Genomic DNA, 24,862 nt, shown 5'->3' with positions numbered 1-24,862 from the left:
AGTCCCGTCAGGATGCCTGTGCCACCACCAGAGCGCATGGAGATCGACAGAGGCAGCAAGGCAAACAGACAGAGCATGGACATATTGGGGAAAATTTGAAGAACGCAGTTCCATTTTCCATCTAGAATGCATGAAAATGGTAAGAGCAAAACGATTGCGTACAGTTTCTGATGCTTTTGTTCTTCTGTGATGACGGCCGATTTTTTCTTTTCTCGATGTTGAGTGGATTCATCGATGCTAATGATGATCACCGAGATGAGGAGTTCAGGTGACTGCGGCCACCAAAACCACGACAACGACGGCCATGTCGTCCTGCAGGACAATAAAAACGCGGGAAGAAGCAGCCGCCCATGGTGCCAGTGCGGTGTTGAGGCCTTCTGGCTCCGGTCTTCTTTGTTTCCGGTGGAGAACAGAGTGTCTGGTAACACGCTGAGTATTCTGTTCATTGATTGAATGAATAGTGTGATTACGTATTTATACATAATGAAAAGATATGCATAAAAGGTTCGATGTCTCTTTAGGGGTTGGCCCCTTCAGGGTGATCCTTGCGAGGGTGGGTCGTTTCAAGGGTTAGCCTTTTCATGAAAGAATTACAATTATTTACTTAATTGATCACTAATATAAAATGTTTTCATGAAAGAATTATAATTATTTACTTAATTGATCACTAATATAAAATGTTTCACAACAGAATCTAACGCTGCCAACAACATCGTATCTTTTTTGTGCCCAAAACATCGTCTCCACCTAATAATCCCGCGCGTGTATTTTAATCTTGTTCCCTGCACGGCCAAGTTAACCAGTTGCGAGTGCCCACCGTCAATGAAGCCTACTCGTTCGTAGCTAGCTTTATGTCAAAGACAAGGAATTAATAAAGAGTGACATGCATGTATGAGCACCGTGACCACATGCATGTACGCATGCCTCTCAACTAACAGTTGCATCAACATATGACCTGGCACGTCTTAGGTGCTTTGCTCCTAATAATTGGCAGGCACGACACTTCATGGACTAGCTATAGAACGGAGATGGTGACAAATTTCTGCTTTCTTTTATCATTTTCCTTTTTTAAGAAAGAAGAAGTGCAATGTTAGCGAAAGAGAACAACTAAATGTTGATGCCTCCGATCGCTTTGTTTTTTGTTCTAGCTAGAATATTTACACGTGCAATCTGGCTTCTAAACTTTCAGACATAAATACATGGAGTTGTTCAGTGCTTTTATATGAAAATGATTTTTTTGTTTCGTGAGACATGTGAAAATATTTATATTTGTCATCAAATATAACATCGTCATATAGTCATTTTTTTCAAGCACTCTAAACTTTCTATCCTTTTGCTAATGCAATCAGGAAAAGTAGTAGTCTAGTGGTTTCTTAAGTTCCTTCTGAATGGTCATTTCATATTTTTAATTAAGTTGGCTAACACAAGAAAAATTAAAGTCCAAGTACTCGTTAAGCACTTTATAAAAAGCTTAATTAGGATTCAGAAAGGATGGTGTGCGTGCACTCTTATAGCCATAGCTCGGTGGTTGGGGAGTTTTTCTGAAGTAAAGAATCATCATCAGAAAGGTGCAAACCTAGGGATGTTCGCTACTGCACTTGATTGAGGTAGCCACGACTTGAGTTCACAACATGAGCAAGCCATGGCAAACCCTTAGTTAACTGTTATTAATTACTAATAGAGTTTGCTCGCATTTACCAATAACATTCTTGAAATATCAACGTGATCAATGTCAACGAGAAACACCGACATTTTCGCTTGATTGGAGGTTCACTATGCATGCATGATAGCTCACCATGTAAATTCAATCACTAATAAGAAGGAATTGTTTTCTGATGCCAAATTTGAGATCATCATGCATGTGTCCATCGTACTGATTGATTTTGACCAATAATGCAACACTGTTGCTATGTGATGGCATGGAAACCACACACGATGTTGGTGGAGCAGCTGGTACCTTGCCACAAAAGGTACTCACAATCTTCACTCGATGGATCAGCTTGTCGTCCCTTTGTTGCCGTTAGTTGCAATGTTTCTATCTTCATTTCGCGTTAAGGAAGGAACGGGCTCTGATGCGTTGAAGGCCTGAAAGATGTGAACTGGCTGGCTGATCTGACGCTAACATGCATTTTCTCCCGTAGGCATGTGCCGATCAAGGGACACTTGGAACCTTTTGTTCCCAGGAGGTTGTTCGGAGTGGAGTTGGTGGGGAAAGCTCTCGTCCTTGTGCGCCCATTTCATCACTCAATCTCATAATTGGTTGGTTCTAGTGTCTGCTTGCAACGCGAGAACTTCAGAAGGAATTATTTCGGAACTTTTTCATGGATCGCTAAATAGATTCTAATCTAAAGTTTCAATGGATGCCAAAACAAAATTGTTTATCGGGTGGAGTTGGTGGTCACAAATCAAACATTGAAACTTCAAGGTGCAATAAGGATCTCAAGAAAATAAAAGATCATTAACTTGTCCCAAATTATATTCTAGAAGGGCAGGATGGTTACATACATTATATCTTTTGTCATAATTAACCTTTTCTCTCCTTTTCTTTTCAACATATTAATATGCTCGTATGAACATCTTTGAAATTGAGTCGATAAATTTTAAGATTGATCTATCAACAGGTATAGGCATGTAACCTACAGACTAAGGAATAACTAACTAAAAATAGAAACACTGATACTGAATTGTAGACAGAATCCAAGTTGACAAGTTCCATCTTTGTGTTAAATGCAAGCGAGGTAATGTATCTCTGGAGACATTTGTCTTGCCGATGTCGTCACATCATTTTACCCTTTCTAATCTAAAATAAAGACTAAAAGAAAGTAGAAACTGGGAACGAGCAAAATTATAGGTTTTGTTGGTGTGCTTGTAGCCGTTTTGTCTTCTTGCATGGCGATGAGTAGGGATGAAAGCGAATTGGATACGAATCGATATTGTGGATACAAATACATATATTTATTTTTTTCTCGAATTTGGATATGAATAGTGACAAGATGTATCGAATATTGATATTCATCTTATTCGGTTCTTAGAAATGTAACTTTGAGGATCCGGATTCGGATCCAGTACGGATATTAAATTTTGGATATTAAATTTCGGATTAGTGTCTAAACCCCAGCGTGGAGGTAGGTAACGTGGCGATGAGGCAAGACGGGCACGCTTTATCGGGGCGTTAACCTTGATTCGGGCCGTCCTTGATGTGACAAAATAAAGGTAGCCACTCATGTATTCTGCTCCGCGTGTCTTGTATTCTAATCCACCGTTGCGTTTAGGCTAGCTCGTCACGTTGCAGACAGCCGACAGCATCGACTCATATTTACAAGTAATTATTTTTTTCGAAAATAAATGACGTGGTCATCGATAGCAGGTAGCACGGGAGGAGTAATTAGCCCACATCAATTTTCCTCGGCCATTTGTATTTTTTTTCTTTTCTAACAGCCAAATATGGACGGAGGAGTGGAGTACGGCGCACCCGGGAGCGGTGGGGGTAGGGTGTCAAAGCGGTGGAGGGGAAGCACAGGAGCGATCCGGGCCATGTACCGAGTGATCGGACGGCCGGGAAGAATGCGCTCCGCCCCCCGGCGATTTGTTTGTTTCCGGCCGTGCATCTAGTGGGGCCGACTGACCGACGATAGCTGACCGCCTGATTCATCTCAGCTCAGGGATGTCATCACGGCGGGCCAGCAGAGTCCCAGTCCCCCGTGAGCTGGTACCTGGTATGGCAGCGGCGTATGCTGCACGATCGCGTTCAAATCGCCGCCCTAGAGTGTGCCCCGCTTGTCAGTGGGGTGCATGGACCAGTGATGACAAGTACGACCCTTTCATCACGTTTGCGTCTTGTTGTCTCACGCTCGCAGTACGGTGGTTCCGACACCGACAAGCACCTGCTGCTTTCTTGTACGCGTGCGCCTAACACCTTCATACCGTATCATACGCTTCCCAGCCGTCGTACCCATAACACGTTTCCGTGAATGTGTGTAGCGAGTAGCACCTCCACAAGTCAGCGTGCTACACCAACTTGCTTCTCCTAGATACTACTACTAGTTCCCTCTGAGAAGGAAAACGAAGTGCTACCCACTCGTGTTGACAAACAACGTAACACACTACATGAGTCTCACATGTGTGAGGAACACAACGCCCTGGGAATGATGCCCGATGATTCAACCAACCAGCACCACCGGTAAGGGGTCGCCATGGGGAAGGTTGCCGTCTCATTTTCACGGAGGGGAGCACCGAGTACGTGTGAGATAAAGCTTCCAAGAAGGCGGCTCCATGTGTATTTCTTCACAGTATGTAGTGTATCAAGTACACCTCAATTCGTCTGTCGGCACAAAAGGGGCGCCGTAAATTAATCAACAAGTATATAAAATCCATGAAAAGAAAACTACGTTTGTGCGCTTCGTCCATTCAAGAGTACGATAACTTGTACAGTACACACTCATTTATGACTCGTACAGGTATGTACCACTGTTCCCTACTGAAAAAGATTTTTAAACGCTACAGTACTTATAAATTATGAAAGTAAATCTACATTAATGGATTTTCATATTTCAAACTAAATATTTTGCAAAATGATTGGTAGTCTCAATATTCATGTATTATTTTTTTATGTCAACTAGCTAATACTCCTACATAGCAGCTCGACGTGCGTCCTTGTATTATTTTTGAATAAACATTTTTCGTTTATTCCCTGTTATTCCAAAAATGCTTGGATATATAGTAAGCTACTGACGTTTACTTGGTCCTAAACTTACCTAATCATTTCATCCCATTATTGTAATTTTCACTTAATTACATGTGTATGTCCTTACGATCCCAGATAATGGATCTTAATTGCTTTTATCCAAGAGCGCGCGTTCCATTTCATGATGAAGCACTCATGATCCATCGTGCTAAAAACAAGTAGTGATACATTGGATACAGCGGCTCACGTCCTCACCACGCCGCCATTAGTCTTGACAAATGCAAGACTAATGGCGCATGTAAGTATCAATATTATCCCCTAACAAATAAAATAAATAAATACAATGATAAAGCTCTCAAATTTAATTATGACAAATACCCCATCGTAATCTTCTAGATTTAAATTAATATTATCCAGTATCCACTAATGCCAAAATGTTTTCTGTTTGCAAATGAAAGAAAAGGAGAGCTTTTCAACACCCAGGAGAGCTGACACTAAGGGGGTGTTTGGATACGAGGTGCTAAACTTTAACAGTGTCACATCGGATGTTCGGATGCTAATTAGGAGAACTAAATATGAGCTAATTATAAAATTAATTGCAGAACCCTATGCTAATTCGCGAGACGAATCTATTAATCCTAATTAATCCACCATTAGCAAATGGTTACTGTAGCACCACATTGTCAAATCATGGACTAATTAGGCTTAATAGATTCGTCTCGCGAATTACACTCCAATTGTGCAATTAGTTTTGTAATTAGTCTATATTTAATACTTCTAATTAGCATCTAAACATCCGATGTGACGGGTGTTAAACTTTAACATGTTGGAGCCAAACAAGCCCTAAGCCCAGGCTGAGCTGGTTTGTGCACACCTTAAGGGGGTGTTTGGATACAAGGTGCTAAACTTTAACAGTGTCACATCGGATGTTCGGATGCTAATTAAATGGTCTAAACATGAGCTAATTATAAAACTAATTGCAGAACCCTATGCTAATTGGTGAGATGAATCTATTAAGCCTAATTAATCCATCATTAGCAAATGGTTACTGTAGCACCACATTGTCAAATCATGGACTAATTAGACTTAATAGATTCATCTCGCAAATTATACTCCATCTGTGCAATTAGTTTTATAATTAGCCTATGTTTAATACTCCTAAGTAGCATCCAAACATCCGATGTGACAGGTGTTAAACTTTAACACGGTGTTCCCAAACACCCCCTAAATTATGTGACAAAGTGAGGTTTCCACCTACCTTAAATTAGACATATCAAGGGCTCGATCAGGGCCCCTACCCAGATGAGCTGGTTTCTGGTTGCACAGCATCCAGGTTCCAGTGCCATGACTCATGGAGGTTGGCCGCACCATGATTTATCTGACTAATAAATAATTATCCAAAGGAGGATTTGCATGTTGCCAGACTACTGATTGGTCTCCTAGCTCTCGAAGCCGAAGGCTGCGGAAACCAATATGTGCTGTCCGTTCCAAATTGTAGATTGTTTTAACTTTTCTAAATTTATTGCTGCTACTATACATCTAAATAAATACCATGTCTAGGTACCTTAAAATATTAAAACAGCCTATAATTTGGGACAGCTGACCAATAATTACAATGGAGGGTTTAATTTGTGAACTACTGAACTTATTATAACCATAAAACTTGAGATTAAGCACCACAAAAAAGAAAAAAAAATATTTCTGCGACTATGGGATAGTCAGAAGTTTACTGCTCGATCCTGACCTTAGAGGTTAGCAACAACCAAGAGTTAGGTAGAGAAGAACATTCCGTAATACAGAATGGTTGCAGCCAGCGAAGGTTCCACGGAACGATTCTCATGTCAAGTGGTTAGTTGTTTCGGTTAGATGAATAGCCTATCACGGATTGGAACATGGAATGACTAATGATGGATTTTGTATGCTTGGAGCATCATTAGATGGGGTAGCCTCGTAATCCAAGCTTAGATTTATTTATCTTGACAAACTTAATTACATATTAAGATCGTATTTTCAATTTTTGATTTTACATGTGTAGCTGGACAAACAATCGTTCTTGTTTCTTAGTGCAAAGTTGCTTTTACCATGTTTATCTAGCTTCTATGCACTCTCAAGTCTCAAAAACATGAAACACAAAATTATAGCATTTTTAAAGCCCCGTTGGCAATTCTTTCTTCACAAATTACACTGTTTAGCCCAAACTTGGTGTAAAATTTGGTTCTTGGGATATAAGATCCCATTCGGATCAAAGGAACTTCCATAGGAATTTTGGAGGAATGCAAGATTTTTGCCCCTGAACGATGCAAGATTTTTTTTCAGTATTTTTATTGCTAAGCAAGGTGGTGTGTCTTTTCATTACACAATATATATTGTTACTCCACAAACATATAAATGCAATTTATTTCTGTAGAAAAGGAAGTTAGAGTAGGAGCAAATTAAACCACGATCTGTAGCTCGGGCGGGGCCAATCGATCCTAACCGTTCGATCTAGAGCTGACGATCAAATAAGCACCGTAACGGACTCTGGGGTCACCAGGTCACTGGCTTGCGGGCCCCACTCGCTGTAGCCTCGGGTACTCGCCTCGGTTCGCGCGCCGGGCGCAGCCGCTCGCAGTGCTCTGGTGCTCCCCATTAATATACTAACCCAAAGAATTCAGCAGCGCCGAGTGAACAATTTAAAAAGCCCCAAAACTGAAGAAAACCAGGAAACCCCGAGAAAATCCAGTATACTGAAGCCAAAAGGCGGGATTTTTTTAGCCGAGAAAGCAGCTTTCTTCCCATTCCCATGGCCCTATAAGGCAGAGAGAGAGAGAGAGAGGGAGAGAGGGAGAGAGCATTGCTGTGGCCCTGTAGGAGGAGGGGCCTGACGGAGAGGGAGGGAGGCGAGGTGGTGGAGCAATGGCGAGAGCGGCCTGGGCCGCATGGCTTCTCGTCCTCCTGTGCTTCGGCGCTTGGACCCCGCGGCGAATCTTGGTCTCCGCGGCCACCGACGCGAATGATGGTGGGCAACACACGGAATCCTGCCTTTGTTTTTTTTTCGTGATCGCATTTCTCTGTCTCTCCACGCTCGTTCTTCTCACGGTTCTTGGTCGATATGCTTCTTGCTGTTCTTTCCTTTCATGGCCGCCCCGGGTTCGATTGGGGGCAAGGTTTGAGGTATTTCGCTTTGCCGCGGCATTGGGTGTATGTATGAGTTCAGTTGCTGTTGCTTGCTTCTTTGAATACCTGTACCCACCATCTAGTTACTGCTGAAGTGCTGATTCGTTTGGGATTTGTGGAAACTTGTTCACCTTCCCCCTGCTGCCGCTGCTTCTTTAGGTCCACTTTCATCAGCTGAATCTCGTGTTGCTGGGTGGTCAAAAGTAGTAGTTTGACAGATTTGGGACTTGGGAGGCGTGGGGGGACTTCGAGCTGTTTCCCCACGCTCCCCGAATCGTCAGTTGATGTGCACATGCTCCGATAAAACTTTTGTTGATTTATATCACAATCTTTGATAGCCAATCTAGAGAAGACAGTCTTTTTGATGGCCACTTTGAGCAAGGGACCTGCATTTGGTTCTTCCGGAAATGTTGCATCTTTCTCCTGCTCTCTAGTTTCTGAGCCAAATCTCGATGCAGTTTTTTTTTTGTTGCTTACTTTCGGTTGTTCCAAATACAGTTTGGTTGGAGAAACTGGGAATTATGTCGCACATGAGAAAATGAGGATACTCTCTGGATTAATGACTGGATTAGAAATTATAATTCGAAGGAAAGAAATATCATCTCTTATAGTTTACCCAGCTTTTAGTATTTGGTTTAGTAATTAGTATTGATACAATTTTTTTAATTTTATCAAAAACAGTGAATAACCAATATGGATCTATGATATCACGGCACATAGAAGGTAGATCAGTTTTACTATTTGTGTTTGCGATTTATATTATTGGTCCTCGTATCATGTGAATCTCAAGGCGTGACTGGTCCCAACTTTGGATTTACAAGTACTCATAGTTACTGGTGTTTATTCAACGACACGCCATATCCAATATACTGATTCTTCTCTTTTTCTGCCATGCAGTTACTGCCCTCAACACGCTGTTTACCAGCATGTCTTCACCGGGACAGCTGCAGGGCTGGAAGGCGAGCGGCGGTGACCCCTGCAGCGAATCATGGCAGGGCATCACCTGCTCTGGATCCTCAGTCACTGCAATGTGAGCTTCACATAATCCACTGTAATTGCTTCCTTGCTCAGTTTACTGCTTTGTGCCTTTTGCCTGATGTATTCTCTCTGTAATGGCTACCCTATTAGTAAATTGCCGGGATTGGGACTCTCTGGAACTCTGGCCTACAACATGAACACCATGGATTCACTCGTTGAGCTGTGAGTTTCATTCATGTCCCTCTCATGTAGTCCTGTTCTGTTTCTGGAGTTTTACTTGTTGCTGATTAGCTTACTCCCAATTCATTGCAGAGATTTGAGCCAAAATAATCTCGGTGGTGGTCAACAGATTCCGTACAATCTTCCAAATAAGAAGCTTGAAAGACTGTAAGTCCTTTAGATGCTGGCATGTATACTCTTCTTTCATCTGATGACATGCCATCTGAGTGGATTGTTGATTTGCAGCAATCTGGCAGGGAACCAGTTCTCTGGAGCTGTGCCATACTCAATTTCCACGATGCCTAAACTTCAGTATTTGTGAGTACATTTTCTGTTTCTTTTTGGGTCGAAACTGGATTTGTATTAATTCTATGGTTATATGTAAAGGGCTAAATGGAATTTTTCGATGTATATACAGAAACCTCAATCATAACCAACTATCAGGAGATATCACTGATATATTTTCCAACCTCCCAAGTTTGACGACAGTGTGAGTATTTCCTCTTTTTAATCCTAGTGTAACCGAACTTGCACTATATACCCTTCTTTTTCACATTTCCAACATATGCTTCCTATGATTATATTTCTGTTGAAATTGCTACAGAGACCTTTCCTCCAATTCTCTTACTGGTAATCTACCACAAAGTTTCACTTCGTTGTCAAGCCTGAAAACACTGTAAGAAAGATGACCAATGTATTTTATTTGATCTAACTTTTATTGCTGGTTTTTGTTCCTATAGAGCTGTAACCCATGTCGCTTCACAGGTATTTGCAGAACAATCAACTTACTGGCTCAATCAATGTACTTGCCAATCTTCCGCTTGATGATTTGTGAGTAAATACATTTGCAATACATAAATGGTGTGTTTTACATACTTTGCACAGTATTTTATTATACTTATTTGAGTGCAGGAACGTAGCAAATAACCGCTTCACTGGTTGGATTCCTAATGAGCTAAAGAAGATAAATAGCCTACAGTACGTCATACTCAACTCTTGGTTTTGTGATGATGTAGAGGGCTGTATTTCAACTAATGATGTGTCTGTTTACAGAACTGATGGTAACTCCTGGAGCACCGGCCCATCACCACCACCACCACCATTTACTGCTCCTCCACATTCACGCAGCAACCGTCGGAAAAGCCCAGGCCAGCACTCCAATGGAAGTAACAACTCAAGTTCTGGTGGAAGCTCTGGCATAGGTGCTGGAGCCATAGCAGGCATCATCATATCTGTTCTTGTTATTGGAGCAGTTGTTGCATTCTTCTTGATAAAGAGGAAACAACGAAAAGGTGCAATGCCAGAGCACTATGAACAGCGCCAGCCGTTTAATTCATTCCCTTCAAATGAAGTTAAAGGTGAGGTTGTCTGATGTTTCATATGCCTAAATAGATGCTTTGCTTTATAGTGTCATGCTGATAGTGGTATGGTTCTACAATATGGTAGAGATGAAGCCTATTCAAGAGGCTACCACTGTAGAGGTGGAGTCTTTGCCTTCTCCTGCTGCAGTTAACCTGAAACCACCTCCCAAGATTGAGCGAAACCAGTCATTTGATGATGATGATATTGCAAGCAAGCCTGTTGCAAAGAAAAGTAATGCAGCACCAGTGAAGGCAACTGTTTATTCGGTTGCTGACCTACAGATGGCAACAGATAGCTTCAGCATGGACAACCTTATTGGAGAGGGTACTTTTGGACGTGTGTACAGGGCACAATTCAGTGATGGAAAGGTAAACAGCAGTACATTATCATTAAGGAGTTTTTGGTTTCTTCTTGACAAGAAAGGTTGGACTTAAGTCCATTAAATCACAGTTGTGCAAATGAAAATTTGCAGATCATTGCTCCACACTAGTTCAACATTTCTTTCATACTTTTGTTTTATATGCTACCAAATATTTTGGACAGCAGTTTAGTACTACATGATGTATGACTTACCTTTTTCCTCATTCTCGAATTAGGTTCTAGCTGTGAAGAAACTAAACAGTACAGCACTGCCTAGCCAATCATCAGATGATTTCTATGAGCTTGTGTCCAACATTTCAAAGTTGCACCATCCCAATCTCAGTGAGCTTGTGGGCTACTGCATGGAGCATGGACAGTACTTGCTGGTTTTTGATTTCCACAGGAATGGTTCACTGCATGATATGATTCATCTCTCAGATGAATATAACAAGCCACTCAGTTGGAATTCTCGTGTTAAGATTGCATTGGGCTCTGCACGTGCACTAGAGTAAGTGGATCTTATCCCCCCTCTCTGTGATTAGCTGTTCATTGTTCATGCTTGTTGCCGCCCCCCCCCCCCCCCCCCCCCCCCCTCCTCCTCCTGATAAAAAGAATATGCTCATTGAATTATATGTTGCCACACAATGTCTGCATTCACTTTGGTTAATGGAACCCTGTCGGCAAGCACATCATATTTACTCTTTATACCTTCCTGTAGGTATCTTCATGAAATCTGTTCTCCATCTATAATTCACAAGAACTTCAAGTCATCCAATATTTTACTGGACACAGAGCTCAATCCTCACATTTCTGATGCTGGACTTTCAAGTTTTGTTCCAGATGCTGAATTCCAGGTAAAGCATGTTTAGAAGTATATATATTGTAAAGAAGCACCTAGTCCATTGCTTAATTAGTTATGGCTCGTGGACTTTCTATAATGTTAGGGATATAACCTTGTTTAGTCATGAAAGAACACCAACAGTTATTTTCTAGTTCAAAACAACCAATAATATAGTTGCTCTTAAATGGATCAAATCCACATATCACAGACAAATTCTTCATGTTGCTTCAAAATGAAACATCTGCAGGCTTCAGATCAGGGTTCTGGATATGGTGCCCCTGAGGTGGACATGACTGGCCAGTATACCCTCAAAAGTGATGTCTACAGCTTTGGAGTTGTCATGCTGGAGCTCTTGACAGGCCGAAAGCCATTTGACAGGTACCCCTACCATCACTAGCTGCCTGCACTGCTTTTAACTAGTTGTCTATGGAGTGATTGATGATTTGCTATTATGGTGACCTGACTATATTTCATAACAACACAGCTCTAGGCCCCGGTCAGAGCAATCACTTGTCCGGTGGGCAACTCCCCAGCTGCATGACATCGACGCCTTGGACCGGATGGTCGATCCGGCGCTCAAGGGCCTTTACCCCGCAAAATCCCTCTCCCGTTTTGCAGACGTTGTTGCACTGTGTGTCCAGGTATGAACTTCAGTCCCTACATACAACACGGTTAGTACATGTGTCAAACAACAAACCATGTGAACCAAACCTTTGCTGGTACAGCCTGAGCCGGAGTTCAGACCTCCCATGTCTGAGGTGGTGCAAGCGCTGGTCCGGCTCGTTCAAAGGGCCAACATGACCAGGAGAATGCTCGACGGCGAGGAGGCTTCTCGGCGACCGGATGACCAGGACCAGGAATTCGTCTAACAAGTGAAACAATACATACATCTTGTGCTGAACCTGCATACCATCTTACTGTTGCGACTGTTAACTTTTGGTCCCCCAACACAACACGTACTGCAGGAAAAAGTAGGGGGGAAAACAGCTGTTTCGAATTCTATCAGTACATATTACAGGTTTTGTTTCGTATAATGAAATATACAGGCTGGTGTGTTATGCCTCTGGTGTCCCTAAACCCTAATGCTGTGTTGCCTGGACCCTGGAGTAACCTTTATCGTACTTACTGGTAGCTAAGCGTCAGTGTAATAATGTGGACAGTATATGCGAAACGTGAATTGTGATATGGGAAGATTTTTAAATTCACAAAAAACAGCAATTTCTATAAGGTGGTCAACAACTGGTCCCTTATCAAGAGTCGATGATATTTTTACTCCAAAAAAAGTCAATGATATTTCAATATACGTTTCCCTGGACATTCGGCATATTCGCTTCAGCTTATAAGCTGGCTGAAAAGATGAAGCGGCTGATTTGTTGTGAGAGGAAAATACTGTTTGGTGGCTGATAAGCCGGCTGAAGCGAATAGACCGATTTTCTACTTAACATATTTATTCTCCATTCCAACTAGTTTTCATGGTTCAGCCAACTGTTCTTTGACAGCTGGAACAGTGAAATAGTTCATTCCAGCTATTTTTCTTTTGCAACATTTTTCCGTATCAACTTTTGACAACTGAACATTTCCTCTATTTAATCTGTCGAACAAAAAAAAATCTCTATGCAATATACTTATATATGTTTCGGTGACCCAGAAGAAGGGTATGTAGGTCAATTCAGGTTACCCAAATATCCAAGCGTTAAACCAAAACCAACACCAAAAACTTAATGGCTCGGCCTTATAGTGTAATTACATTATTTTTCGTTGAATTGGGTCAAGAGCCCAAGCAAACCTTACATTGCCTAGCATGGGCCGATCTCCTTCCTAGCAAATATCTTCATTAAGGTTCAGGCCCATTCTCAGAACTTGGGTCCATAACTTCTTAAGGTTCACGTTAATTCTCTCAAAAATTATACCGATCAATAATGCTGAATATAATCACAAAGTATTAAGCCTAGTGAACAGAATTTCGGTACTACTATCAGTATATAAACTAAGAATCAAGATTGCATCTAGACAAATAAAAATGTATAAGATGGCATTCATAAATCCACCATACTGAACAAAGAATAAGCATTCATAAATCACCAACTGAAAGCTGACCAGAATCAGATAAACTAATACAGGGAAATTTAGCCAAGGGGCATATAAACAACATTCCTTTGAACGATCATGGACCCTAAGTCCCTACCCCTTCCCGTACAAATCACCATAAAACCCTAAACAAATGCTGGAACAGTGGAACACACCAATCACCTATGGACCCTAAAATACCCCAAATCACCTTCTACACTTAATCACGAAATGTAAGAAAAAAGAGAAGCACGAGAATTATAGATCGAGTTATGACGAATCGTTGGTGGCCCGCATTTGCTTGCGAACGTTATGGGTCCACTTCTCAAACCCGAGATCAAATAAAACCATCCTAACTTCTTATTAATATATGCGGAACACCCAAGTGTTTCGGATTAAAAAAAAAAGGGACATTGAGTGGAACCCGCCAAAGAGCACAATGCGTATGGTCAAAATTGATGGCAAAGATACCATAATACATACATTCGGACCACACACGGAGATAACAGAACAAAATCCAAAACAAGAAACATCTCGCTGATTTAAGACATGCACGAATCTTGAAAAACTTCAAGTTGTCTAGAAATACCAAACCAAATCCATCCCCATAAATAAGTCGCCAAACTGTAGGATGCAAACGGGTATCCTCATCTCTCCAAAGTAGTTTAAGGAAAAACATAAGTACATGTACAACTTTGTGTATTTTTACAGAAAAAAAACCATTTTAACTTGTACTAATAAAAGTGCAAGCAAGTAAAGTATAAGAGTACTTTAACAACAAAACAACAAACATCTAACATGGCAGGACGGGGGGAGTACATTTTATCTCGCGTAGCACGTGTGTAACGGAAAAGGAGCTTACAACCTCAGCTCACCAGTGTCGTCAATTGTCATGCGTGACATTCGCAGTTTGACGTATAAACATTCGTACACATTGCACCTGATATCGTAGTTTATTGCTCGTACACATAGTAAGGGGGTGTTTGGATCTTTAGTCCGGACTAAAATTCTTGTTACATCAAATATTTGGAGACTAATTGGGAGGACTAAATATGAGCTAATTATAAAACTAATTACACAGACGGAGGCTAATTCGCGAGACGAATCAATTAAGCCTAATTAATCTATCATTAGCATATGTTTAATGTAGCATCACATTGTCAAATCATGGACTAATTAGGGTTAATAGATTCATCTCGTAAAGTAGCCTCCATCTGTGTAATTGGTTTTATAATTAATTTATATTTAATATTTTTAATTAGTATAATATTCGGTTTGTCGGTGTGATAGGAATTTTAGGAGGACGAAGAACCGACCTAATATGATATTACTAATATCTATATCTATGGATGATATTCTTGGAAAAATTCCGTTTGAGATCCCTTGTGCGACCTTGCCTGCCAAGCTCCATTCTCGGCCAGCGTGTTCCGCCTGGCACCCCGGACGCAGAGAGATCTTTCCGCGCACGATGGGTTAGCCCTCCGCGGGCCCCGCCAGTCAGGATCCTGCCAGCAGTGCCCAATCCCCGCAGAAAATATCGGGCACGAGATATTTTCCGCCCCAAGGCGCCCCACGCCGCCACGTGGAAAAGTACCGCCACGCCATCGTAAAGCCCGGCTGGTGGCCCACGGACCCCTCCTCCCCTCCTCTCCTCACCTGCACACAAGGCTCCCCGTACCAGCTGAGATGTATCTGCATTCCCTCTCCATCTTCGCCTTCTCCTCCGTCCCGTTTGATTTTCCTTCCGCATGGCGCGCAGGCTATAAATTCGAGGCAGCCTCTGCAGAGCTCGATCTCTCTCGCTCTCGTTTCTCTCTCCGAGGCATACTATTTCTCAGATTTTTCGTCTGTTTGCATCAGATTTCACGGAGAGCTGTTTCGTTTCCGTCTGAATCTTGAGAAATATCTTGGGCTCTCCAGCTTGATTTCTCTGCCGTTTCCTTGATTTTCTTTTGCGGCATCGAAAATACCAATCGACTCATTGCACCCCCCCCCCCTCCCCTTTCCCCTGATTTTTCGTTGATTTTTATTGGTTCGAATTGTCGCTTCTTCGACATCAAAGTTTCCTGGCTTGATAATATCCAATCGGATAGGCCCTTCCCCCTCTCCATTTGGGAAAGAGAAAAGGGGAGAGATCCAAAACTCGTCGGAATTCCCTGAACTCATCGGTTACCCTGGTTCTGAAAAATAATCCGATGGGGGATGTGTCGTTGAACCCCCAGCCGTTGATCAACGACGAGCCGCTGACCCTGCCCGCCAGTGCTGCCAAGGTAATCGATCAAGATTTTTGCTTTTACTGACAAAAGAGCGTTATGCTGGTGCGTGATGAGGGCTGCTCATTCTGTTCTTTCTTTGGATCCTGCAGCATGTTTCCATTCTGGGAGTCTTTTAATTCGTCTCTGAATCCTAATAATTTCACATCCAGTACAATTTTCCTTCTGTAATTAGCTCTTGTAAATCACCGCACAATTCATTTGTTGGTGCTGTCCACACGCTATTGCTCTTAAAAGATAGAGCATGGCAACGTATTTGACATTTTCCTCAAGGCTTTATCTACTGTTTGATGTAAAAGTGAAAAATGATTGATTGACCTTCAACCTTTGCTTCAGCTAGCACTTTATCTTATAATCTACTAATATTGTACTTCAATAACTTTTGTTTGGTACAAGCAATTTTAGACCATGACATGTCCTGATTCTTCAGCAGGATGTTCAAGTTCGGGACTTGATGTCATCCGGATGGACAAATGAGCAGCACAGCTCCTACATAAGCTCCATGGAGGCATCCTTCGTGGACCAACTATATGGACATCAGAACCATGGGATTCATGCAAATAAGAAGCATCTGGGCAACAATGGGTTCAAGGTGATCCAAGAGGGTGTTTGCAAGAATATCAGGTTTGAGAGGAACCAACCTCGCACGCGTGATGCTGGAATGAACTACCTTCCTGAGAATCCATGGGTCAGGCGTTTTAGGCCACGCAGTGCTGGTGTGAGTCGCCGTGATGATTGTGCCGAAGCTATGGCTGATGATTACGGGTCAGGAACAGACACGGTCCGAGAGAAGGTCAGGATGCATGGGGGAGAAGTGAAGCCTTGTGCCAGACAAAATCTTATTGGTAAAAGCAAAGGTCACAACTTCAGTACTCTGATTACATTGTTTGCATATTGTTTTCTGCACTATATGTTTCACTATGGAGTGATAAAAGAGTTCAAAATTACAGTTTTAGGTTGATGAATAAGCATGCTAGAACGGTGCTGCAATTTAACATATAGATTTGCAGGTAGTTACCATAATCTGCCAAAAAAGTAGTGTAAACCATAGCTTGCAGGATATAACACACCTGTAGAAATGAGCATTAAATTACAGAATGGGTTTTGGTCCCAAAGAGACTAGAGAGCACGTATTGGCTTTACACTCGGAATTCAATGAATGACATATCATAGGGAATCATTTTGTCTCTAGCTCTTTGACGCTCCCTGTGTTGTTGTGCTTACCTTGTCAGAATAAATTGTTAAGAAAGTGCTAGCGGTTGGCATGCTTAATCATCTAATCTGCACCTTTTAAGATATTTCCAGATTTGGTTTCCTGTTCCACAAAGATTATCCTTCAGTTAATCATGCAACCAAGTCGTTGGGTCCTTCCCAATAGTGTGACAAAACAGGTCATCAACATGGAAATACATACTGTATGCATGTCAGATATCACTTGCACCTGCTAATGTCTATAGTATATGTCAGATTATCCCACTACTTAACACTTCCAATTGTCATCCTATTCATCTAATCAGAACTGAGGGATTTTAACAAAGACATTTCATTTTACCCTTTTGCAGAAGTCTCTGATCAAAATTTTGCCGAGGAGGAGGTTGATGCTAGTAACGAACCGTGCAAGAAACAGAGGCCTACTTCATCCAGTGGGGCACCAAATGACCCGGGAACGTAATGGGCTCAATAATCCAGATCTGTTGTAAGTATTAGAAGAAAGTCATTCACAACATAGACGGTGAATTTAACCTTTGCACAGGGGGTTGGTTGGTGCTCACCTCGGCTCTCTGTATCTTCAGGTTGTTTTGCTTTTCTTCTGGAAAAGCACGAGCTGCTACAAAAGCTGGTGAAATCCAAGGCGCTCCAAAACCTGAAGGATGTCATGGAAGACATGTTCTGGGATCTTGCTGAAACACTGTTACAGGTGCTATTTGAAGTCTTATGGCGGCGCAAACTGAATTATATTCTGCAATTGCTCTCTACCGCGGTCCGTGGTCTATTTTTGCGGCGTGAAGGGCTGTGCTCGTAGGATGTATCTTCACTCCGTAGGTGAATTGCCTGGTGTTTGTTAAATCAATTCGATTTTTGTGCTATTGGAGCAAATTCGTTTGGTGAATTTGAGCTGCTACTGCCTGCAAAGTTTATGTTAACATCCATACCTTCCACGGCATGGAAAATGATTCAAATGTTGTTAGTCCTTTCAGACTTTGTGCAAACCTCTCAAAAGAAATGACTTTCTGCAACCGCTTTTTGTATCGTTTCGTGACGAGTCAAATCTTGAGCTAGCCTTGTGAACCCGGGAATAAAACCTGTGGAACCGGCCAGGGCCCGGGCCACGCTGTGATCGCTTCTTTCAGTCTCATTGTGTTCAACTCCTCATTTCTATCTCTCGAAGGTTCATCGAATCCTTTTCAAAAAAAGAAAAAAAATGAAGGTTCATCGAATCTGACTGACATGGACGCCTGGGGACAGGCCCAGGGCCTAGTACTCACGCTAAACATGCAATATCTTGGGCCGAACAGAGGCCGAAACGTGTACGAAGGCATGGATTTTTTATTTTGTGGATCATAGCTTCATTCATATGATTAATCACCAGGATTACAATCAGCCTCCAACAGGCTACACACAAAGGCTGGGGCTACATGCCACTCCCCTACCTGCGCCGTTGTTATGGCCTGTTTAGCTACATGTGTGTCATTAATGATGCATCTTCAGTGACGGGCTCCATATCGGTTACTTTTGCCGATCTTCATCCTTCATCGAATGAACTTTTTTTTTAAGAGTGGCCCCTTTAAAAGAACATCTAAACTCCTAATTCAATTTTGACGATTATTGACAACATGATCATTGTGACTAACATGTGTTTTGCAGTGGCATTCAATAAGTTAGTACAATGATGGGCTTTTATGGTATTTAATGCCCACATCATGTGTTTGAAATTGTATTGGTTCGAAGGATAAGTGTGAAGGCTAAGGACAAGCTAGTTCCAAGTATCGTTTGGTGTTGAGAGACACTTGATTAGTATAGATTTTAATTTTCTTTTGACCGTCTATAAAGGGGTGAAAAATAGTAGCTTGACCTAGATGAGTCTTTGAGTAGATGCACACATGTGAAATTAGGCTCTAGGTAGCTCAGTTGAAGTCCCGAGATACGAAGAAGAAGTGGTGGAACTCAAATAAATTGAATTGGACAAGTTTCACGCAATTATTATGCATAATGGGGTGTCACTGATTGATTCAAGGACCAATGTTGTGGGTCACCGAACCACTCGGTGACTGCAGTATATGCTGTGTGCATCACATCACCACAAAAGGTCCGATGGTAAAATTATATATTATCGGATCATCCTATGGCCCTATAATCCTGTTTGTATCCGGTTTTTTGACCTCGCTTACCTATGTAGCAGGCTTATCAGGACTGGAGAATCTAGTGTTTGAATAAGCTGAGTGTTTGACAATCCTGATTATTTTCAGCATGACCTGAATGCCTCTAAGGCTGATAATAGTTCACTTTTATTTTTAATACAAGAAAATTTTGATATCTTTTGAGTTTGTTAAATAGAAATTATATTACAATACTTTCTAATGCATATAAAGATTATAAATTAACCATTATAAATTAAATATTAGTGATGGGTACTAGAATGAATCATGAAACCATAGCAGCAGCAATAGCATCATGCAATGCACCCATATCCATGTCATCTCCTAAAATACCGCCATCATCTATGCTAGGTTGGGTCGGATGATGTTGATGCTCGTTATTCACTTTTAGTGCCATTTAACTAGTGTTTTCGGGCATATTCTTATACTAATCCATCACTTGGCACCTGAAATAATCCCATATTCGCATATGTGTTGTGTTTTGGATTATATTACAAAATCGCAGGAAATACAACATAAATGAAGGATTTTTCTACAAGTTGGATTTGGACTTGGACTTTGGATATTGGAAGGTTCAGACATGAACTTTGAACTGCAGGTCCGCAGGAGGAGCTGAAACTTGCACGGGCCATATCTTCCTCATCCGAACTCTAATTAGGATAAATTTACAGGAAAAATTGTATGACTCGACGAGATCTACAACTTTCTTATGAAACGCTCGGGAGCTGTCAACCTTCACGAATGCCTTTTTCTTGGACATAGTGGCCCCTTAAACTAGGTGTAGTCACTTAGCCGAGCAGGGAGCTGTCAACCTAACGAGAGGTACCTGATTCCATCGCTGAGGCAGACATATAGGGCTTATTTGCATCAGACCTTGAAAAGAAGGCCTGCACGCAGCGTCTCCAGACTTCCGATTTGTCTCCACGCGTCCGATTTCCAGCCTTGTGGCCATATCGACCTGCTTAGCACTTGCAGCTTCCCCGGGGCTGCAACCAAACATGCCTTGATGTGCTCATGTGCAGCTGCAGTAGTGGTGGTGGTCACGAGGTTGCAAATGAATCTAATTGCTTACACTAATAGATATCAAACAGGTGACTGAAAAATCACCAACAGCAAATTAAACTGGTTCTCTCTATTTCAAGAACCCTAATTGTCATATATAGTGATAGTGATTAGTGAAATACTATTTAATAGATGTTTAAGACAAAAGCTAATTAATTCAAATAGGTGAAATGATGACCGAAAATGGTGTATAAACCTAGCCCCAAAATCTCGTGGATAACGTGGAGAGCTACTTCGGGTTGGAGATCTTTTTAAGCGGTTGTAGAAAACCTTTTAGAAGTATGGACACGCAATCACGTGGATAGACTTAGGTGGATATCAGCATCAATATAGACCAGTAGGCTGCATGACAAATTGTTCTATAGCACATACTAGTAGAATAAAATTGTTTAACAGAACAGGGCACTCGACTAGCCAGTAATACATATCCTATAGTGACCCGGGAGCACATGCATCGGCCCTCTATATATATAAGAATGACTCCACGTTAGTTCCTCACCATCTCACTTCAGATATAGCAAATCTTAAATTTTACTCTTGGAACATCTCTCTCCCTTTCACGATCGAGCGTACGTGCGCGCGCGCACAAACAAACAATGGGTTCCAATGTTACGGCAATTCCTCTAATCGGTAAGATTTTAGTGACCTAACACATCTTATTACTCCATCTGTCCCTTGATTTACTGTCCCTTGATTTACTGAAGTAGCTTAGCTTGTTAGAGATTTTGAGTTTCTTATTTTCCTTTTGTTTTGTTATTTCTCTTTGATATATCAGATATTCTGATACATGTTCTCTTGTACCTCTTTGTAATGTTTATGGTCTGATGCATTCTCGAAAGAAGATGTCGGAAGCCGGAATTTTATCTTTCATTAACTAAAAGAAATATGTTCGTTGATTTGGAAATATAGGGTTATCATTTGCCGACTACCGTTTCCTTCTTTCTTTTATCTTTTTTCCCATTGTCAGATGTCGCCCCACTTGTCGAAAAGATTGATGATCCAGACATGGCAAATCATAAGGATTTGCTACGAGTTGTCCAAACGTTGGACTATGCTTGCAAGGAGGTTGGATTCTTTTATGTGGTAAGCACTCATGCATGAACTCTGATGACTTCAGACGATTTGCTTGAAACTTTTAAGCAAATTGGCACATGCTTAATTTAACTTGAATAATATTCTGATGTTTGAATAAAAAGAGAATGAGTTACCATTAACTATGGTTGTAGCAAAGCAACATATGTTCAGAATTCTTAGGCAAATAATATCAACTGAACTACTTCAGCCGGATTTTTTTTGTACATATGATTTTTAGAAATAAATAAGAAAGGAACATATAGCATTAAGCCATCACCAGCTATAATTAACTTGCTTTCCTTGTTATGAATGAAAACAACAAAAGGCTGAATATCTAACTAAGGTAACTATACTTGTAACTTGCTACAACAGAAAGGCCACGGTATTTGTGAGATGCTAATGCGGGAAGTGAGGGATGTGTTACACAAATTCTTTCAGCTTCCTTATGAGGAAAAGATGAAGATTAAGATGACACGTCAAAGTGGGTATAGGTGTGTGACTGCTTAAACGTGTCCAATGTCCTTATAAGATCCATTTTTGGGTGTTGAGGCCCTTTTAAAATGATTGTTATTTTCAGGGGGTATCAAAAACTAGGAGAGAATATTACCAAGGAAAAACGTGATATGCACGAAGCAATTAATGTGAGTTTTTGTCTCTCCTGTCTCTGTATTTCTCTTGTCATTTTTTAAGTTGTTGGGAGCTAAACTAACCAGAAGAACCATCATTGCAGTGCTTGACTCCTATTGCACCTGGTAAATACGGAGATCTTGGTAAAACACTTGAAGGATACAATCTGTGGTACGTTTCTGAATTCTGAATTCCTCTTTAATTTGTTTTCTGTATTGTACATTAAATCTTGAACAAATTTAATCTGATATAGGACTGGATTATATCCATAATGAAGAAAAAAAGGGTACAGTTCTGTGACAACAAAAAAAATCTTTTATATTGTCACATTAGATTTCCTTTAATTTTATCAACAAATTCCACTTGTGCATAATTAGCATGGCAATAATTTTCTTTTTGAACCATTGCAATTGCCGATATATATATTTGCCTACTTCCACACTAAAGAACCAATTCAATTATCTTTCACCAGGCCTGAATACCCATCAAATTTTAAGGTAGTGCTGGAAAACTATATCAGCCTTCTCAAAGGTCCACTTCTTGACTTACTAAAGTTATATCCATTCTCCTTCTCTTATCACTAGATGTAGACATTACTGGTGTTTGGCATGCTCTGTTTCTCACTGCAGATCTTTCAAGGAAGATCATGCGAGGTATAGCTTTGGCATTGGGCGGGCCTGTTGATGCCTTTGAACGGGGAATAGCAGGAGATCCTTACTGGGCTGTAAGGCTGATTAGTTACCCGGTTTCAAGTGATGTCCCAGAAGAGAAACGCACTGATACTGGGATGTAAGCGAATAGCATGTCGCCATATGTTTTGCACTATTATTCCTTGATATGCTTTCTGGCTGGATTCATCTAACTCTTGTCTATATTTTTGGTGTTTCCATGTGTTCTGGGACTAATTCAGGGGATCTCACACCGACTACGGTTAGTGCATCTCTTCTACAAGTTTGACTAGAGAGTAGAGATCCCCTGAATTATAGAGAGTAGTATCTGTAGACTAATTTAGAGAATCTTTTTTTTACACCCCGTGCTTTAACTTTATTGCTTTCATGATTTTTAGTCTTGTTTTGAACTTTCTATTGTATGGGAGATTATTTGCCTAACTAGATTAAAACTGCAGGACTTCTGACACTGGTTAACCAGGATGATGACATGTGTGCCCTTGAGGTAATTGTTTCTTGATTCTTCACTCTCAGGTATCCTGTGTATATGTCATATGTCACCCCCTGGGCTTCTCTTGTAGATTTGTTGGCTTAGCCGTATATGCCTACCAATTTCTGAGGTCGTATTCATATATCACAAAAAATTGCCTAAACGATCAACTTCAGTCAGATTTATTTTTTCTTTATTTTGCTTCATAGTAGCAATCTGGAATCCTGTTAAATGATGTATGTATTGTAGAAATGATCTGTGATGTTTATTTTACTCTAATAAAACATAATAGAATTGAAATGTGCTCCAAGATGTGAGCTTAATTCGATTCGATACAATAATCAATAATATGTATATGTACTTCTCCTAGTCCAATGGTATCTTAGCACTCTAGGTGTATTGTCCATTATTTGTCCATTCCTTTAATGAGCGAAGCAAAATATGTATATAATCTTTCATGATGCAATTTCAGGTCCAAAACCGTTCCGGTGTGTGGATACATGCCAACCCAATTCCTGGAACCTTTGTTTGCAACATCGGTGACATGCTCGAGGTATATTTTGCCCAATTTTTATTCCTAGCGAGTTCATTGACGATATCCTGATTGTCTTCAGAACATAGAGATTATACCAACATAATGTTTCATTTAGGTCTGGTCAAATGGAATTTACCAACCCACGGTTCATAGAGTCATCAACAGCTCCCATCAACGCCGCGTATCTGCTGTGTTTTTCTACGAGGTATACATCATACATGCATAGAGTCATAGAGATTACTCATTTTTGTTTAATTTTGTTTTCCTTAAACAATGCTGGTACAGACAGACTTCGATGCAGCTGTGGAGCCCGTTGAGTTCTGCGTGGAGAAAACAGGCAGCGTCGCCAAGTATGAGAAGGTCGTGTATGGGGAGCGTCTGGTTCAGAAGGCCTGCTGCTGCTTCGGTGATTTATAGGGCTGGAGCATTAGTTATATCGCTACTGTGATAATAAAGGGATTACTATATCCACAGACAATGAACTATCTGCTGTTAAACTTATGTGATATACTGTGAAATAAAGGAACAATTGTATCCATATATACAATCAACTAAATGCTGTTAATTACTTTTATGTAACTTTAGTTAGTTTGTGCAATTAAGGCAGAATCCATGCATATATAGTCAACTATAGCTGCCAACTCAAAGACAGCGTATTTAGTTCATTTGTAATTTTGAAAATCTTTTTATTTGGATGGTTTTCAATATTTTTATACCTTGATTGAAAATTAGCATTGTCATCATAAAATATTATCCTGGCTTAAACTAAATTATCAACCATGAAAAATAAAGAGTATGACTCAAAACTGTACCTACCAAATTTTACGGGACAACCCAAGCATTTGGACAGAACCTTGGTGCTTTTGTGACGACAAATGCAGGATTTACTCATTATATCACCACAAGGCTCTGCTTTGTCTAAGATTGTAAGTCTCTAGTATTTGGATCTCTGGGCCCAAGACTTGGGATACCCACAAGATGACGCCAATAAGCCCCTCATCAAAGTAGGATTTGCCTATGCTGGAAGCCGGCTTCATAAACCAAATGCATCTAAAGAACCTTGCAATAGTACATAGCACAGGAACCACT

General features: G+C 40.9%; 3 protein-coding genes across 5 annotated transcripts; all 3 read left to right on the top strand.

The window, feature by feature from the left end:
* The first annotated feature begins 7,363 nt into the window (after positions 1-7,363).
* Positions 7,364-12,818, top strand: LOC101783355 (protein STRUBBELIG-RECEPTOR FAMILY 6). Its single transcript, XM_004983039.2, has 16 exons — positions 7,364-7,682; positions 8,738-8,870; positions 8,969-9,040; positions 9,131-9,205; positions 9,284-9,355; positions 9,456-9,527; positions 9,642-9,713; positions 9,803-9,868; positions 9,950-10,015; positions 10,091-10,395; positions 10,484-10,767; positions 10,996-11,267; positions 11,478-11,613; positions 11,848-11,978; positions 12,085-12,241; positions 12,326-12,818. Exons 1-16 carry the CDS (start codon positions 7,580-7,582, stop codon positions 12,467-12,469), a joined length of 2,160 nt encoding a protein of 719 aa, XP_004983096.1. The 5' UTR covers positions 7,364-7,579; the 3' UTR covers positions 12,470-12,818.
* A 2,497-nt stretch (positions 12,819-15,315) lies between these two features.
* LOC101782946 lies at positions 15,316-18,195 on the top strand. 3 transcript variants are annotated; one of them, XM_014805866.2, is made up of 4 exons: positions 15,316-15,937; positions 16,371-16,785; positions 17,503-17,636; positions 17,734-18,195. In XM_014805866.2, exons 1-3 carry the CDS (start codon positions 15,863-15,865, stop codon positions 17,610-17,612), a joined length of 600 nt encoding a protein of 199 aa, XP_014661352.1. In that variant the 5' UTR covers positions 15,316-15,862; the 3' UTR covers positions 17,613-17,636; positions 17,734-18,195. The 3 variants fall into 3 exon arrangements, with proteins under 3 accessions (XP_014661352.1, XP_014661351.1, XP_004983095.1); XM_014805865.2 differs by having other exon boundaries at positions 16,371-16,797; XM_004983038.3 differs by having other exon boundaries at positions 15,317-15,937; positions 16,374-16,797.
* A 2,662-nt stretch (positions 18,196-20,857) lies between these two features.
* On the top strand, positions 20,858-24,352 carry LOC101782534 (probable 2-oxoglutarate-dependent dioxygenase At3g50210). Its single transcript, XM_004983037.2, has 12 exons — positions 20,858-21,009; positions 21,347-21,462; positions 21,826-21,944; positions 22,031-22,094; positions 22,184-22,251; positions 22,553-22,611; positions 22,710-22,869; positions 22,991-23,010; positions 23,207-23,253; positions 23,711-23,791; positions 23,889-23,978; positions 24,059-24,352. Exons 1-12 carry the CDS (start codon positions 20,976-20,978, stop codon positions 24,188-24,190), a joined length of 990 nt encoding a protein of 329 aa, XP_004983094.1. The 5' UTR covers positions 20,858-20,975; the 3' UTR covers positions 24,191-24,352.
* Positions 24,353-24,862: the final 510 nt, after the last annotated feature.

This window comes from Setaria italica, chromosome IX, assembly GCF_000263155.2.
Source record: "Setaria italica strain Yugu1 chromosome IX, Setaria_italica_v2.0, whole genome shotgun sequence".
Lineage (NCBI taxonomy): Eukaryota > Viridiplantae > Streptophyta > Magnoliopsida > Poales > Poaceae > Setaria > Setaria italica.
The sequence above is the reverse complement of the archived record's forward strand: the minus strand, read 5'-3'. Positions and strand labels throughout refer to the sequence as shown.